At 40.8% G+C, this 15,670-nt stretch overlaps 3 protein-coding genes across 5 annotated transcripts in view; 1 reads left to right on the top strand and 2 right to left on the bottom strand.

Moving 5' to 3' along the window:
- The window catches only part of otud7b (OTU deubiquitinase 7B), a 31,957-nt gene extending 30,078 nt beyond the window's left edge, over positions 1–1,879 (bottom strand). For both annotated transcript variants that reach the window (XM_034610025.1, XM_034610026.1), the window contains exon 1: positions 1,661–1,879. The gene's annotated coding sequence lies outside the window, so the exon portion shown is untranslated. The remainder of the gene's footprint in view (positions 1–1,660) is intronic.
- A 354-nt stretch (positions 1,880–2,233) lies between these two features.
- rbm8a (RNA binding motif protein 8A) lies at positions 2,234–6,378 on the bottom strand. The gene is made up of 6 exons (XM_034610111.1): positions 6,239–6,378; positions 5,622–5,681; positions 5,442–5,519; positions 4,515–4,651; positions 3,311–3,447; positions 2,234–2,726 (listed from the first exon to the last, which is right to left on the bottom strand). The coding sequence occupies exons 1-6, from the start codon at positions 6,297–6,299 to the stop codon at positions 2,678–2,680; spliced, it is 522 nt and encodes a 173-aa protein (XP_034466002.1). The 5' UTR covers positions 6,300–6,378; the 3' UTR covers positions 2,234–2,677.
- Positions 6,303–11,475, top strand: LOC117776291 (type-4 ice-structuring protein LS-12-like). 2 transcript variants are annotated; one of them, XM_034610115.1, is made up of 4 exons: positions 6,303–6,412; positions 10,006–10,080; positions 10,316–10,460; positions 11,134–11,475. In XM_034610115.1, the coding sequence occupies exons 2-4, from the start codon at positions 10,029–10,031 to the stop codon at positions 11,360–11,362; spliced, it is 426 nt and encodes a 141-aa protein (XP_034466006.1). In that variant the 5' UTR covers positions 6,303–6,412; positions 10,006–10,028; the 3' UTR covers positions 11,363–11,475. The 2 variants fall into 2 exon arrangements, with proteins under 2 accessions (XP_034466006.1, XP_034466005.1); XM_034610114.1 differs by lacking the exon at positions 6,303–6,412 and adding an exon at positions 9,803–9,876.
- The last annotated feature ends 4,195 nt before the right edge of the window (positions 11,476–15,670 follow it).

Raw genomic sequence — 15,670 nt, 5'->3', positions numbered from 1 at the left:
GTGGAAAAATGATTTTCATCTACTGATATTTTTTCCGCATACACCCTGCCAGTTTGGAATCTGAACTGCATTAGGAAGGATGCTACACCCTCCTCTACTTAAAATATTTGCCTGAGGTGCTCTCTGTGCTGCTGTGTGCATCAATATGTTCCTTGAAGTGTTGAGGACTCGCGTAATGACGCCTGACAGTGCAACCCCCACACACACACCCTCACAAGGACTACGCAGCCGGGGTACGAAGATCTGTTTCATCTTCTAGCCTAACTGCACAGTGGATCCCAGAACTGACAGGCAACTTGAAATGGATTCATCATCTGGAAGGGGTACAATAACGCGTAAGCCAAGTGAGTGACGGATCAAAGTTTCAATCCATCGCTCGCATTTAGTAGCATCAGAGTGGTAGTTTGCTCCAGCTTCCCACACTTCCGCTGATCAATCAATCCCCTTTGGCAACTGTCAGGCATCAAGCTGCACAGTCACTGGAATGCATGAATACAGGCAGGAGACCAGGATGCGTTACTTATCCCTACTACACAACACCAAGTTTTCTTGCAACATGAGGCTCCCACCGTCTGCTGCATGCATTTCCAACAGCGTCACAACAACATCAACAGTCCCTCCAGGCCAAACTTGAGAACTTGTACCTATGTCCTACTTTTCATGTTGACTGTCTGTCCCGGTGTTCTGGGCAAACAAAGGGGCCCACAAATACAAGACCTGAATAATTCAAGGCAAAAGTGTAAGGCTACCCCGGCCCTCTCCCACAAAACAACCCCAGTCCCGGGTTCAAAACCTGCCCCCATGGACAAGCCAGCTCAAAAGGAGTAGTCACACACGTTTGGCTGCAGGGTTCGGGCAGAAAAAGCCTTGACTCACTCCATCACTTGATGGCTTAATGAGACCAGTCGCTTTTGGGTTTGGAGAAGTTAGAAAACACACACACACACACACACACGAGGGACTGTGAACACTGGGCTGCTGCTTTAAGGAAAATGTTACATCACACATGCACCTTCAGTACAAACCCAGCTCTGATGATCTGGATCGTGACTGTCAAGCCCTGAGTGGCTGGTGTGAATGCAACAAAAAAAAAACTGATGGTGCTTATGAATAGTGTTTTAACTTATAGAGGCATTATTAAATGCACAACTTTAAATGTGGTGATTACGCCGCACAGCTGACAGCTCAAAGCTAACGTTCAGCAACCGACCTGCTCCCACACACACACACACACACACACACACGCACATGCACCTCCCGAGCTCCTGGAGATGTCTTCCCCCGACATGTTCACTCCCGAACCGGCTTTTATGGGAATGCGACTATTCCCTGAAACTAAAATATCCACGATACAATACACATGCTTACATAAACGCATTCGAGGCGTAGAAACGCATGGGGCTCCGTGCACCGCTCACTCACAAGCCCAACTACTTTTATTCCCCCACAACAAGCCGCCATTCGCTCCTGCGTTTTAAACCCCCCCTTTGCATTACATGTGTTGTGCATCCTCCTTCCGGGATAAGTGCGGTTTGGGTTTTTTCGGGTAGTCCACCGAACCGTTACTAGCAAGTGGGGCTACCTCCAGCCCAGGCTAATCAGCGATGCTAACGCTAGCTAACGCAGGGGCTAGCAGCCCCAGTATCCCTGCACCTCTTACCTTGAACGGCCGCGCAGAGGTTGTTTCCGTCGTCCCATGGAGTTTTCCGGCGAGAACCACCTCGCAAACAACGCGGACGTCTCCCGCGGCGACAATCCCTAACTTTTTAGCATCTTCGTGCGCGGAGCCGAGCGTTAAAATCCCAAACCGGACCAGCGCCGACAAAGTAATTTCTCCTGCACTTACAACAACAACGTCAACCGATGGGTGAGATCCGGCCCCGCGAGCCGCAGCGGGGCCAATCGCAGGGGAGAGCCCGCGTGAGTGACCTCCCTCGCAGCCAATGGGCGCTCTCCGCGGCGCTGAGTGACGCTGGCCACTCGAGCGAGCACCAAATGAGGGCGCGCGGGTACAAAGCGTCCAGTCGCCAATTGGCTGCGGGGGAATCGGGGGCCAGGGGTTTTGTCCGAGGAGCCTATGAGTGGTGCACGGTGCGGAGTGACAGGTGCTCCGGAGTTCAGCGAAGAGCTGGGGCGTCACCGCTGCCCGGGTGAGGTCATCCGGGATGATGTAAACCCTACGTCATCAGCAGGGATAAGACGGGACGAATAACACCAGGCGACACGTTTGGCGTTTTTTTTTAAAGTTTAATTTTCTCAAAGTGATACAAAATAAAAACACCCCAGCACAATTAAAATGCACGTAACAATAGGCAAAACTGAAAGATCTTGATTTGAGTCATGAAAACCACAGACATGAATTAGGTTGTTATATTACGAGCTGGTTGTCGAAAGAAAACACATTTTTGCAGATGTAACTGAATGGATGTTCCACTGTAAAGCAGCATCAGCAATTTACAATACAATAAAAATGCAAATGATGCCATCAGACAGTTTATTCATCTCTAAAGAGCAAGTCCTTGCCTCAGTGATGGAAATCGCACATGCCATACAAATGTTACTGTAAATATCGTACAAAAATCCCGGGAACTAGCATCGTATGAGAAGATGAGCAGATCGTAAACCGCATGTCAGAGTGACAGCAGACGCCCTCTTCGGCCGATGACACCTGCCAAACTCAACGCCGCCTCCTGTCAGGACTTCTGCTGCGTCGCCGTCCACCAGTCCTGGGGGGAAAAATGTCAGATTAAAAAATAAGAAATACAGTTGTCAATTTTTGGAATTTGTTTACTCAAACAAACATGTGGTTTAGGATAAACACTTGGCTGCCAGCAAGAGAGCCATCACACAGAAATGGCTGCAGCCAATCTATGGAGCTAAAGACGACTGGACTACTGTTGTTAATTAAATAAACTGTATGGAAATACTGACCAGACAAAATGGACGACATATACTGTATTTCAATTAGGCTCCTGTCCATGCAAACCTATTTGTTTGGCATTATAATATCAAATAATTGGGTTAAAATAAAGAAAATACTTGTTAAATTAAGTGAAAAATAACATTTAGTTTAACTTCTATTTAAAAATAAAACAAATAGTTTAAATACATGTAGATAAATACATTCATCATTAATCTTTCAAACTCCAAACAACTGGGTGATAGAAGAAACAAAGGATACAACAATGAACTCAGTATATAACAATATTTTTTGGCAAAGTGCAGCTTTGATGACGTGTTGACGACACTCCTTTTACCAGCAACTTACTGCCACATCAGGCAAACACAGATAATCTCAGACCACCCTCACCTCCTCTTGTTCTTTGGGGGCCCTCTGACAAATCCCCAGTCGACGCTGATAGGCTGGCCCATCATGTCTTGAGCGTTGAGCCCTTCCATGGCTGCCTGGGCCTCTTTGTACGTCTCATACTCCACCAGTGCGTACCCCTGGAGACAGGTATTTGGACATTGTGAGTTATAGCAAGACACTTCAGAATTAGGTAACATTTTACAATAAAAAACAGATAGAAACAGGGTTAAAGATTTCTATCAAATAACATTCCTCAGGCTACCTCGTGTAAGCCTGAGGCTGAAACCAGTATTTACCAAGCAAACTAGCAATGAAATCGATATTCTCTATAATTTCCTGAAATGACTCTACAAAAAGTTTCAGGCCAAAGATGCTTTATTCTTACTTCACACTCAAAACAATGCTGCCATCTTGTGGTTTAGAAGAAAGTTGACACAAAGTGGACAACAAAACAAAACAATGGGCCAATGTGTGAGCTTGCGAGCATCTTTTCCAGTAAGATATGTCTGACAACAGCCATTAACAATTAGATGTGTTAGCAATGTTAGCAAGGTTTTGATGCCGGCGTCGATAAAGCAAAGACCTGTATCAAACAGATTTTTCTTTTTAAATGTCTTGGTTCGTACATACAACAAATGGCTCCTTTAATGAGGAAAATTTAAAAACTTTTTATTTTAAAGTTATACATTTTAATTAAATGTATACTGTTCTAACTACTTTCCCTTTGGAAAGAATTTATCACTTAACAATTGGGCTGAATCAGAGAAACTAGGGCAGTTGTTATATGTTCTGGATGAGTCAACAAGATATTTGGATCTCCTCTCAGTGTATTTCCAGCCTCATTAGATGGAATAAACGGTCAAATTAGTTGTACTGCCAAATGTTTCAGCAGACTTCTGACACAACCAGACACAAACCTTTTACAGAAAACGCACTTATTGTTTTTCAGTCTTCATTCATTTTATACCGTAATTGGCTTTTCTGACATGTGCTTTTAATTATCAGACGAACAGCGTAGCATCCCAGGTGACTAGATTTAGTTGTTCGAAAAAAATAGATGTAAAAGAAATCATTTATTTTTAAAATACAAGAAAAAGCTAATGACCCAGAGGCAGCCAATTAAAAAACAAGAACAGTAAAAGGTCTGCATTGGTCGAATGAATACCCCTTACCCACAAACATGACAAAAACGTATATGTCTCACCTTGAGGTAGCCTGTCCTGCGGTCAAGGTTGAGGTGCAGATTCTTGATTTCTCCAAACTCTGAAAATTTGTCATGGATGTCTTCCTCAGTGGCCTCTTCATGTACACCCGTCACAAACAGGATCCATCCCTCCACAGCTGCAACAAGACAAAGACAAGAAAATTCATCAGGGACCAGAAAACAAACCAAGCATCAGTTTCAACCAGCTAAACTTATATAACAAGTACAGTTGTCATCACTAGATTAATGGAGTCTGAGCACTGGATATCAGAGCTCATGGCTTATGGAACATGAACTCCATATGAAGGTTTATTTATGCAACTGGTACTTTATAACCCTGCTTTTAAAAAGGTAATACATAGATCAAATTCTACTTACTTTACTTAAGCTCTCATTCTGAGTAGAATGTACTTATAAACACTGGTCAAACCAATAAGAACCCTTGTTTGACTGCATCACAGAGCTCAAATGTGACTTCATCAAAACCAACATACTATTTCCAGAGCACAATAATCAAATGAAAAAAGACCCTTCTTACTCGACTGCTCTCTTTGTATGTCGTCTTATATAGACACTTTATGCCCCTTCCTATTAAATAAACATCGCTTATGCAGGATATTGAGTATAACAAAGTGAGAAATATCAACAAATGTAACTGAGGATGTAAAATGGACCACGACTTATGTAATTTCCAGATACCTGAATAGGAAACAAAGACAAATCTATGGACACACTCAGCAGACAGTTATATATGTGCACAACATTTATAATATAGTTGAGAAATTGGCTGGCTGGTCACACTAAACCGATTTCATTGCCTTAGTCTTGAGAATTTCTGCTAAATAACAGAAAAGTTAACGAAGATTGTTGCTGGGACTTCATATGATTAGCTCACATTGCATTTGCAATATGAGCAGCAGCACTTACATCTCTGAGGACCTGGCTCGTCCCCGTCCTGTTCCACGGTATCATAGTCCTCCTTGATTCTGGACCTGGCTCCTTCCTCTGTAAACAGTAACACAGGGAAATGGTTAGAGCTCAGTTTACTAACAAACCATCTGAAACTCTACTTGAATTTAATAACACAATCCAACGGTGGTTACACACCTGAGCCGAAGCCTCGTCCTTTCCTCTTCTTGGCTTTCTCCTTCAACTTGTGGATGCTTTCTGAGGAGGGAGACGTGAGCCAGTCAAAACAATGCAATACAAGCTACTTCAAAGTGCTGCGAAGTGTTTAACACCACAACAACCATTAAATACACACGTTTAAAACCTATATGTTTATGTTCTGTACAGATTAATGAGGGTAACTTCAAGAGTAGCCGTTAGCTTTATGTGGACTCAACTAGCATGTTAGCGGCGGCTAATAACACTCGCAAAGTTTTACAGTTTGCATCTTCACGCTAAAGTAAAAAATAAACTTTAACGCAGAGCAACGTGTTCCAAATCGACAGTGCAACCGACGAAACGTAGAAATATCTATTAAAAGTGCCCGTTAGCAACAGCTACGACAACAGCTAGCTCGCAAACGCGTTTGAATGAGTGCTCAATGCGTTTGTTAGCTAGCCGTTAGCTTGTTAGCATTTTTTTCAGGGCCTAGCACCACGCACTCTGCGTTTGTCGCCGCGACCTTGTTTACGCGTGGAGTTCAATGTGCACGCAGGGTTTTACCGCTAAATCTTTGTTGTGTCGCTAACTAGTGTTTAATAAATGTGGACCATCACCATCCTCATCCATAGGAAAGTCCTCTCCTCCCGCTTCATGAAGATCCAACACGTCCGCCATGATGTCTCTCTGTGTGTGTGTCCGGGTGAGTTACGCAACGTGCGTACGCAAGGACGAGTGTGACGAGAGGCGGATGTTGACAATCGGCGTAACACTACGTGAAGAAGGTAAAGGTACGGAAGCGTATAGGGGACAAATATAGGAAGAAACAAATGTGAAAAGAGGAAGATTAGGTTTTTTTACTTTTGAAATATAGAGAATAAAGTCCAACTAAATCAGAGGAAGATTTTCATATTTTATATTGAATGAATGAAGTCAAATTAAATCAGTGAATGAGCTTCTTTTTTATATGACAAATATATAGATGTTAATGTTAGATATTAATTATATATTAACAGTAATAATATTAATATGTGTTTGTACTTCCAGAATGAAGCGATTCACAGCTATGTTATTGTTCCATCTTTCCATGTTTGTGTGGTTTCTCTTTCTGAACAGACAGATTAGTGCACAACTTCTTCAACGTCCTAATACTGACGGACACATTGTGTTTATGTTCTGAAACTGATTCTGCAGTACAATTCCACGTATTCATTTACACAAGACATTTGGTATTGCCAGTCTTCAAAATGTTTTTTTTCAATATTTTGGCTCCATTCTCAAAATTCTAAATAAAGACAAATATCTGATTTGCCTTTATTATTGATATTCAAAATGAGAAAAAGCTCAGTTTGCATTCTAAAGGGCCTGAGTGGAAGACAGACAAAGTAAATAAAAGGAAGTATGACTACTGATAAGATCAATGCTTCGATCATGTGAGAATAATAGCAGACAATGCCAGTGATGAGTTTCTTTGGTCACAAGATTTAAGGCACTGAATAATGGCTTGAAATCATAAATGAGAAAATGTGTGTTCAACACATGGGGGCAGCATTCAGGCTCCACTTCTCATGACTGCTCCTGCTTTGCCTCAGAAAGTTGTCCTCTAGTGGCCAACGCCAGAAAGATCACATCTCCAACCTGTCCAGAGGTTCCCTGTTAACCTTTGCCCTGTTTCCTGTGCTACACAAAAGAACAGTGAAAACACGGTTGATGGATGAATCAGTGATGATCTTTCTTGTGCATTAATCACCGTGTTGCACTCACTTCGGTTGGTGGGTTCAACCGAAGTGAACTCTGTATATTACCACATTAGTGAAAGATAATCCGACATCAAAGAGCAACATTTTGAGAAATACACTCACTTGACCTCACCCGAACCTTATCTTTATGGATATTGAATGTATATATAAATATCCCCCCTGTATCATTCGGTAACAACACATAGAATAGAATGAAATAACACAATTCTATCAAACAGTGAAAATGTGTCACTTAATTCTGCATTTGAAGGAGATTATTTTTATATTTTAAATGATTGTCCAAAATCTGGGTTCATTCTCAATAGATATTCAGATATTCTGTTGAGGAATTTTATTCCATCCTCACACATTACTGTATATGCCACAATATATGATGTATATCATGTATATTACACATTATATCTGGTCACCATTAAGAGAATAGTGCCTCACATACTCCCTTCTCCCTCCAAGCAGTATCCAAGGTCAGGTTATAGATAAAGGGCAAACCAACAGTACATTCCAGTGTCTATGCTGAAGGTCTTTCATATCTAGCTCACATGCCCCAGACAGAGAGGCACCAACTTCAACTCTTTTGCGTATTTCACCAGTGGCAAGATGTCAGGACACAATGTGATTTAAGAATTCATACTTTAGGCTTAACTGTCCAGTAGGATGCAAACACCTACAGAGTGACAGCAATTCTAGCCATTCATGGATGTGCTGTTGGAATGGGTGATGCAAGTAGAGGGAGATATACTGGGAGGCTGTGGGAGACATCTTCAGACTTGGGGGGTGACCTCTGCTCTTGTTACTCTGTTAGCGTTTGTATATTGTTCCACCTTCTGGTCTTGTTTTTGCATCAACATTAAAATCTTCTGCATACGACATCAGCCTGAGTTCTCCTTTCATCAGCTTCCAGAAAACTTCCAAAACACTTTCTATTCAGATTTAAACTGCAGACATGAGTCATCCAGTTATTTTGACCTCACAGCTCCCTTCAAACTAAACGTTCTGGTTTTGTTGCACTGTTTTGAATTGGCTTGACAGGCAGATTTCAAGATTGCACTCAAAAAAAGGACAGTTTGTGCTTATTTTGTAGTCGCTTTCATAATCACTGTTTCCGAACAAGGAGTCCTGTGCAAAATCAAGACGCACAAAATCCAAAAACAGATGGATATCAAAGTAACACTACATGCACACAATGTCTTGCCTGTAACAATGCACTGAATGATACATTTAAACAAAGAAAAACAATGATTTAAAGTCACAGAAAAGAACCATTTGAAGATTTATAGAGACTTTATTCACTGACACTAAGTGTGATGGTTTCACATGATGACACGCTGCAGTATCATCTGTGATTAGTTTATCAGGAGCCCGTCTCTCGGTCAGCTGCGTGAAACATACAGTACAGAGCAGCTGTTGATAGCACTGAGTGAATCACGAGCAATGTCAGCAGGATTGAGAAACTGTGTCTCATCAACTGACCCTCCAGCAAAATTAAAAAAAGATAGGGCACTTCTGTGCCAATTAGAAGAAACAGCTCACACAAAAACATTTAAAGCTTTAAGATGTACTCTGATCATTTTGGTCTTTTTCTTTATTTCAACTGATATATTCTTGAATATTTTATACCCATGCAATGGTTACTTCCAGCTGTTACAGAAGGATATACCGTAAAATCCACTTAATAATAACAAGATTAATACTACATACTACTTCTACTACTAATACTATTACTACTAATACTAATAATGATAATAAACATTACAAGTTATTAATATATTGAGTGATACATTTTATTAAATAGCAATTTTAACATCCTCAAAGATACAATATAGGTTAAAGATAAAGGAAGCAAATAACTAGAAATATTAAATATACACATCATAATCACACAGTAAAAGCAGTTATGAAGAGGTGGGTTTTTTATTTTTAAGTATCAAAAATAAAAGTATTCACAATGCAGGCAGAGTAGTCAGTGCAATATTGTATTTCTGGACTTTTAATGTCGATAATGTGTACGCAGAATCTTTTGTTTTGGTTGAATTTAAAGTAATTTCAATACTTTAGTAGTTTAATTGATAACATCATTTATTTTGTGTATAAAAGCTTCATCTTGAAAGTAACCTATAACTTAAATTGTCAGATAAATGGAATGGAATACAAATACAACATTTTCTTTTGAAATGTAGTGAGCTGTGGTACAAATAGGTTACCTCCAACATGACTTATTATTGCACTAATTTCAAAATAAGAGGTCAGCACTTCAGGAATTCTCCTGTTTCCAACTCATGCCACACACAGAGCGGACTTTGTGTCTTTCATGTGACAGCTATCAAGCATCAAGGTCCAGCCAACGATGATGATTGAGCTCATCTTGTGAGGTCACGTCTTTACGTTGGAGGTGATTAAATCGTGATTAGCCGTGATTAGCTCATCCTGTGGAGCTACAAAAGCCTCAGCTCCCTGACAGGAGTTACCATTTGGTCCAGGAACCCCAGGAGTTTGAAGTACGTCTCCTGCTGCTGCTGCTGCTTCACTTCTTCACACAATTCTTCAGAAACGTCTTTGCATGTTGACGGCATTTCCACAGTTTGTTTGACCATTCTTTAAAAGTTTCTTTCTTTCTTTTTCTTTAGGTTGATCTCGCTAATTTGCAGTCATGAAATTCTCCCTTGTTGCCGCTCTTGTTGTTCTGCTGGCTGTTGCCCACGGTAAGTCACATTTCCACTGACTAAGAATTTGTACAGGATAAGAATTCTCTGTACTCATAGAGGACCATGAAAGTTTTAGACTTAGAGGCTTGTACCACAGCAGCTGAGAACCAGTGCTTATCAAATAGCTTCAGTGTGCTTGATTCTCTTCACCGGCTCATCTTCCAGTCCTGCAGTATATCGAGTTGTTATATTTAGCAGATTTGAATGAAGATGTTTCAATGTGTGTTCGCAGGCTCTGAGGCCGTGTCACTGGTGAAGCGTGCCGTCCAGTCTGACATGGACAGGATCACCGAGTTCATCAAGGACATGTCTGCCACCATCACCAGCTCAACCCAGGACATGGTGGAGAGGGTGAAGGCGGGGACCAACACTGCCCAGTAAGTAACAACCAACACAAGAAATCTACCTTTACTCTTTCTTTTTCTTCATTCTGCACTGTGTTAACTCCAGCTGACAATCGCTGCGCTGCTTTCACTCTGTCATGATTGTTTTATGGACAAAATATTGATCTATCTCATCATTTGATGCATTAATATATAGACTAAAACTTAAAGTTCCAATGTGCTGCAAGTTGAATAGGGCATTCAGGTGAATACTACATATAAATGGGCAGTGCAAGGTGATAAAATGAGCAATTGTGGACACAATGGCAAAATGAAAAGTTTCAGTTGGGTTTATTTTCAATTTTTATGTATGATAATTGTAATTTTTGTACATCCACATGCATTAGATGCTTATTTATTTGATCTTAAATATACACAAAATTGAAAATCGTCTCAAAATACATATATATTTTAAGATGAAAATATCATATTTATGGTGCCAAAATACAAACAAAACATAGTAATATGTGGGTTGTTATTGAGGTAAAATTCATATTATCTTGACTAAATACATGCATCAACACATGCCACCATCTCATGTTTAAAGTGGTGTATTAGCAAATGATAGATTTTCAGGCGGTTTTAGCTCATTTCTCTTTATTCAAATACGAGTCAGACCCAGCAGCAGAGTTTAACTGACTAATATCACCTCCTCTGCCTCCGTCAGGACTTACATTAAGGACAGCAAGGCCCAGATCCAGCCCCTGGTTGACAACGTCCAGGCCGAAGCCGCCAAGCTGCGTGAGCATGTCAAGCCCTTCATCGCCAACATCGACGATACGATCAAGCCCCTGACCGACAACTTCCAAGACCAGGTCAAGCCTCTGGCGGACATGATGGTGAACCTCTTCCAGCAGATGCTGAACCAGACCATGGCCCTGCTCCCCCCTCAGTAAAGCTTGCCGTTGGTCCGCTCCAGCTTCAATAACACCCAAGAGCTCGGGCTCATGTTTCCCTCGTGTTTGTCCGTCACTTCATCTTGAATGTCATTAAAGAGGTTTGAACGTCATTATATTGAACTGACTCATTCTTTATCTTTTCCTTATGTGAGCCATATATCACGTTTGCATTCTGAGCCCACAGGGTTAATTTATGAAAAGCCAAAGGGCAGGTAATAAACTTGAAATGAAATAAATTGTAGCAGAATCAGATGAGAGTAGCTCATTGCGGAAAATGTCAATATCAACTTCACCTCTAACCTTTGTGTCATTGGAGGTTTCCATCATTGGTGGGTCAATACTCAGAGGTATAGGCTGCGGAAGAGTCCAGGTTACATGTGTGGATAAAACCAGGCTGATGAGATTAACCCAAATTCACACATGTATTGACCCCGAGACAATAATTAACCCAATACACAGTCAGAATGACATCAACTCTGTCGAGCTGATGTCACACTTTGTGTCTGGATTTATTTTTTGAAGCAATCAGAAGCATTGGGGTGAAAAAAAAAAAAAAAAAAATAACATTTGTTAAAACATTACAAATAAATGCATGTAAATTATCCCGATGTTTAACTTTACATGTTGCTGAATTTCAGAAATACACCTTTCACCCGGTTTCTCATTATAAACCTGCTCTTAACCAACCTCTGAAACCTCTCAAATTCAACGACCCTCTTCAAGGCTGTCGTCTCACACATCACTTAGTACCGAACCCGGCAGACACGAGCCTGGAGTTATTATAAGTCAATTTAAATACTTAAATCCCCATGAAACCTGATTAAAAAAAAATTCCATCAAAGATCTGCACTGATTTTTAAACACAGTTAAAGGTAATATCTTCGTTACCAGTGCCATTAACTCAGATTTAAAATCACTTTTAAAGCAGCTTTAATTGACCCGGTGTTTTCACTGTAAAGTAGATGTCAATAAATTCACAGTTTAATTTTGCATGCTTAACATTTGATGCAGAAATGTGTCACTTGTCTCTAGGGATGAATCTTAAATTGATCCAGATTAGTCAGTTGTGCACAAAAGCAACACATCAGGCTGAAATTACTGTTCATCACTTTTCTTTTTATTATTGTTATAAAGTTTTCATACAAGTAATTATTCTCTTATTATAAAAAATAAGGGACATTAAGGGAGTTGAGTGTCAACTTCTTGGCCGTAGTTCAAGCTTGTGTCTCAAAGCAGTGAGGGAGACAATGACTTGTTGTCAGTTTAACCACAAAACAACAAAATCACTAGTCTTCCAAGCTGCTGTGGACCATGACCTGTATTTGTGTCTAATAACTGAGCAGTATTTCCTATTGTCCCTCTAACTTCACTCGCAAAATGAAAAAAATATTCATGCCGACCTCCACAATAACTCCATTAAATCATTAGAATATACATAATAGCTTGATCAAATTCATTCCCCTCAGTGTTGATCCGTCACCGCCTGCTCCCTCTCAGCTCTGTTGCCAGGATACCAGCCGTACTCAAGGTGGCCTCCTTGAGCTGATGTACGATCTGAACCCTCCCGTGGAGACGAGACAAGGGAGGGAGGGCTGAAGGAGCTGTTTTCACTGAACCTCCACGACGCTCCTTCAGAACTTTCCTCAGAACCCCTTCACACTTTCCGACTGAAGGCCGGAGCCTGTTCCACGGCGGCACTGCTAGTACTGAGCGACCTTCTCTTTGTGCTCTCGGAGGTGAAGTGAAACCGTTTGGCGGCCTGTCAAGAGACCATCTGTAAAAAAAAAGAAATACAAACGCTTGAAAGAAACACTCTTAAAAAGTAGATGACAAATTCCCCCCCCCCTCACCGCAGGTTATTACTTCAATTGCTGCAATTATCTCTGTGCGGCTGCTTCACCACCTCCATCCAGAATCTTTCACATTTGAAAACAGGGAATCATCTTGGAGCTCTACTGACTTGTATTGAATATTTTGTTCACTCTTGTCGACACATTGTGTTAATAAATACAGATATTTACTTTTCTATCTGACACAACATGCAAAACCTGCAGTTTCCCTTCTTCGAAACATGCAACAGTTTCAACCTGTTGTGAGTGACGGCCTGATGTTCTGCAGGAAGGACAAGGCCGAGGAGATGGATGAAGGATGAAGCGAAGGGGGGGGGGGGTTATCAGGGGTTATCTGCCGGGACAAACTGTGAGATCCAAGGCTCGGTACAACAAGTGACAGCCCTGAACGCGGGAACAGAGAGAAAACACCCGCTGATAAGCTGTCAGTCCCCGCGCTGCGTTCCAACGCTCTGACGTCAGCTCGGTGTCACTGTGATTCAGCCGTCAGTCAGAAACCCCCCCCACTGCAATAAGTGAGGGGAACGGTGAAGAGAACAGCTCCTGTGAGCTCGTTGATGTCCTGCTCTCATATTCTCATATCCTACAGTCAGAGATTACATTTATTTTTGTATTTCGCAGCAGAATAATGTGATAATGTTAAAAAGGAGAAATGCAATAAGGAAACTGCGTTTATTTTGATAATCAATTAAATGTTTAATTTTCAAGCAAACGTGATCGTTCTAAGTTCTCAAAGGTGCTTTTCTTATAGCAAATATTTTGGAGTTTCTATTGCACAAATGCAATATTTTGATTTGTATTTGTTACATTTCCTTCATATCTTTTCTGATGATGACTATTTGCAGCCCCTGTGAAAAGGAATAGCAGTGTATGAGAGACTGCCTGGAATATAAAGTATCAAATCAATGAAACACATTTTTGCATCAGTTGATGATATTTCTCTTCCTTAATGATTCACTCAATGAAAGAAGCTACCAGACGCTGCACTAATCAGTTATTCAAATGTAAAAGTAAAACATTTTTTTTCCATTAAACATCTCCCACTGAGTCCTCCCAACCTCTGTGCTGCTGAAAACTGCTTTTGTAATTTCACATTTCTGCAAACGTGCACGTACTGGGCTCCACAGTGAACAGAACCTACAGGTTCCACTGGTAATGAGGTTTTTATGTCATCAATAATGATCAATAATTTAACATTAATAACAGTGTTTTGGCACAAGTCAGCTTTTGAGGGAAGATGTACAGTCAGTTGTTTCCCACTGGCTCTTTGCCATTTTGTTAATGCTTTAGCCGGACACATGTTACACTGATGGACACTTATTATAGTGATGGGCAAATATTACCGTGAGGAAATTACACTTTACATTAGATGCTTGATTTACAGCAGAAATGTAATATGTTATTTAAACATAATAAATGTCTATTAACATTCATATTACAAATAATAAATGCTTATTGGCAGTAGAATTCATGCAGTTCTATCAAATAAAGACGTTTTTTTTGTACCAGAAGATAAAAATGTAATGACGTTCTTCAATCCATGTCACTGCTGCAAAAGTGAACAATTATTTCTGCATTCACAACTGTGCTCTTACGATTTGTGTAACATTTCATCGCCTGAAACTTATTCCTGCTGCATTTAGAGAATGATGTGAGTATTTACTGAAACTTGATCGCACGGCGGCCAACAGAGCTGCAATCTCTGCGGACCCTCCACACAGACAAACCCTGCGTGAGTGTGTGAGCCTGTGTGTTACTGCACAGACACAATGAAACCCGATCTGCGTCTGTGTGTGTGTGTGTGTGTGTGTGTGTGTGTGTGTGTGTGTGTGTGTGTGTGTGTGTGTGTGTGTGTGTGTGTGTGTGTGTGTGTGTGTGTTCATACACCGGCAGTATGTCAGTGTGGTGTGTGTGTGTTCCAGTCTAAGCTGTGCATATCTGTAGATATCTGCCTCTGTGTGTGTGTGTTTCAATCAAAAATGTGTGTGTTTTCAATGCTTTTCATTAATAATTCAGAGCAACCAGTTCTATCTGGATGTCACATCTGTGTGCAGCAATGTGATGTTAAATGCAGTCATGCGGAGACAGAATGAGACCAGATGCACAACTGAAAATCAATAAGCGAAAGCGAGTGACACTGACAGACAATGACAGGAGAATCATGATTTATATGGAAAAACATTTCTTCGGTTTGAAATGCTGCAACACACAAGTAAAAAACAACAAACAGTCAATATTTAAAAGGTGATAGAAATATTCTCGCTGCCTCTCAGTCAAAACGACTAAAGGATGAACAGTATAATGAGACGCAGATTTATCTGAGGGTAAAATTATTGGCACTTACCAGTTTTCTGAATCAGGCGCCTGGGGTCATCCACAAGGGCGTCAAATTGCAGGCGCACAAAAAAAATAAGAGAGAGAACGGGGTTTTTAGTCAAAAAATTTAAACTCACTT

This window comes from Hippoglossus hippoglossus, chromosome 16, assembly GCF_009819705.1.
Source record: "Hippoglossus hippoglossus isolate fHipHip1 chromosome 16, fHipHip1.pri, whole genome shotgun sequence".
Taxonomy (NCBI): domain Eukaryota; kingdom Metazoa; phylum Chordata; class Actinopteri; order Pleuronectiformes; family Pleuronectidae; genus Hippoglossus; species Hippoglossus hippoglossus.
Note: the sequence above shows the minus strand (reverse complement) of the source record. Positions and strands in the feature narration are given on the sequence as shown.

Coding starts and splice junctions, on each gene's coding strand:
- rbm8a (XM_034610111.1), bottom strand. CDS start 6,299: ATGGCGGACGTGTTGGATCTTCATGAAGCGGGAGGAGAGGACTTTCCT. Junction 4,652..5,441: donor CGAGCCAGGTCCTCAGAGAT/GTAAGTGCTGCT, acceptor GTCTTGTTGCAG/CTGTGGAGGGATGGATCCTG. Junction 3,448..4,514: donor GCAGGACAGGCTACCTCAAG/GTGAGACATATA, acceptor ACCTGTCTCCAG/GGGTACGCACTGGTGGAGTA.
- LOC117776291 (XM_034610115.1), top strand. CDS start 10,029: ATGAAATTCTCCCTTGTTGCCGCTCTTGTTGTTCTGCTGGCTGTTGCC. Junction 10,081..10,315: donor TCTGCTGGCTGTTGCCCACG/GTAAGTCACATT, acceptor GTGTGTTCGCAG/GCTCTGAGGCCGTGTCACTG. Junction 10,461..11,133: donor GCGGGGACCAACACTGCCCA/GTAAGTAACAAC, acceptor TGCCTCCGTCAG/GACTTACATTAAGGACAGCA.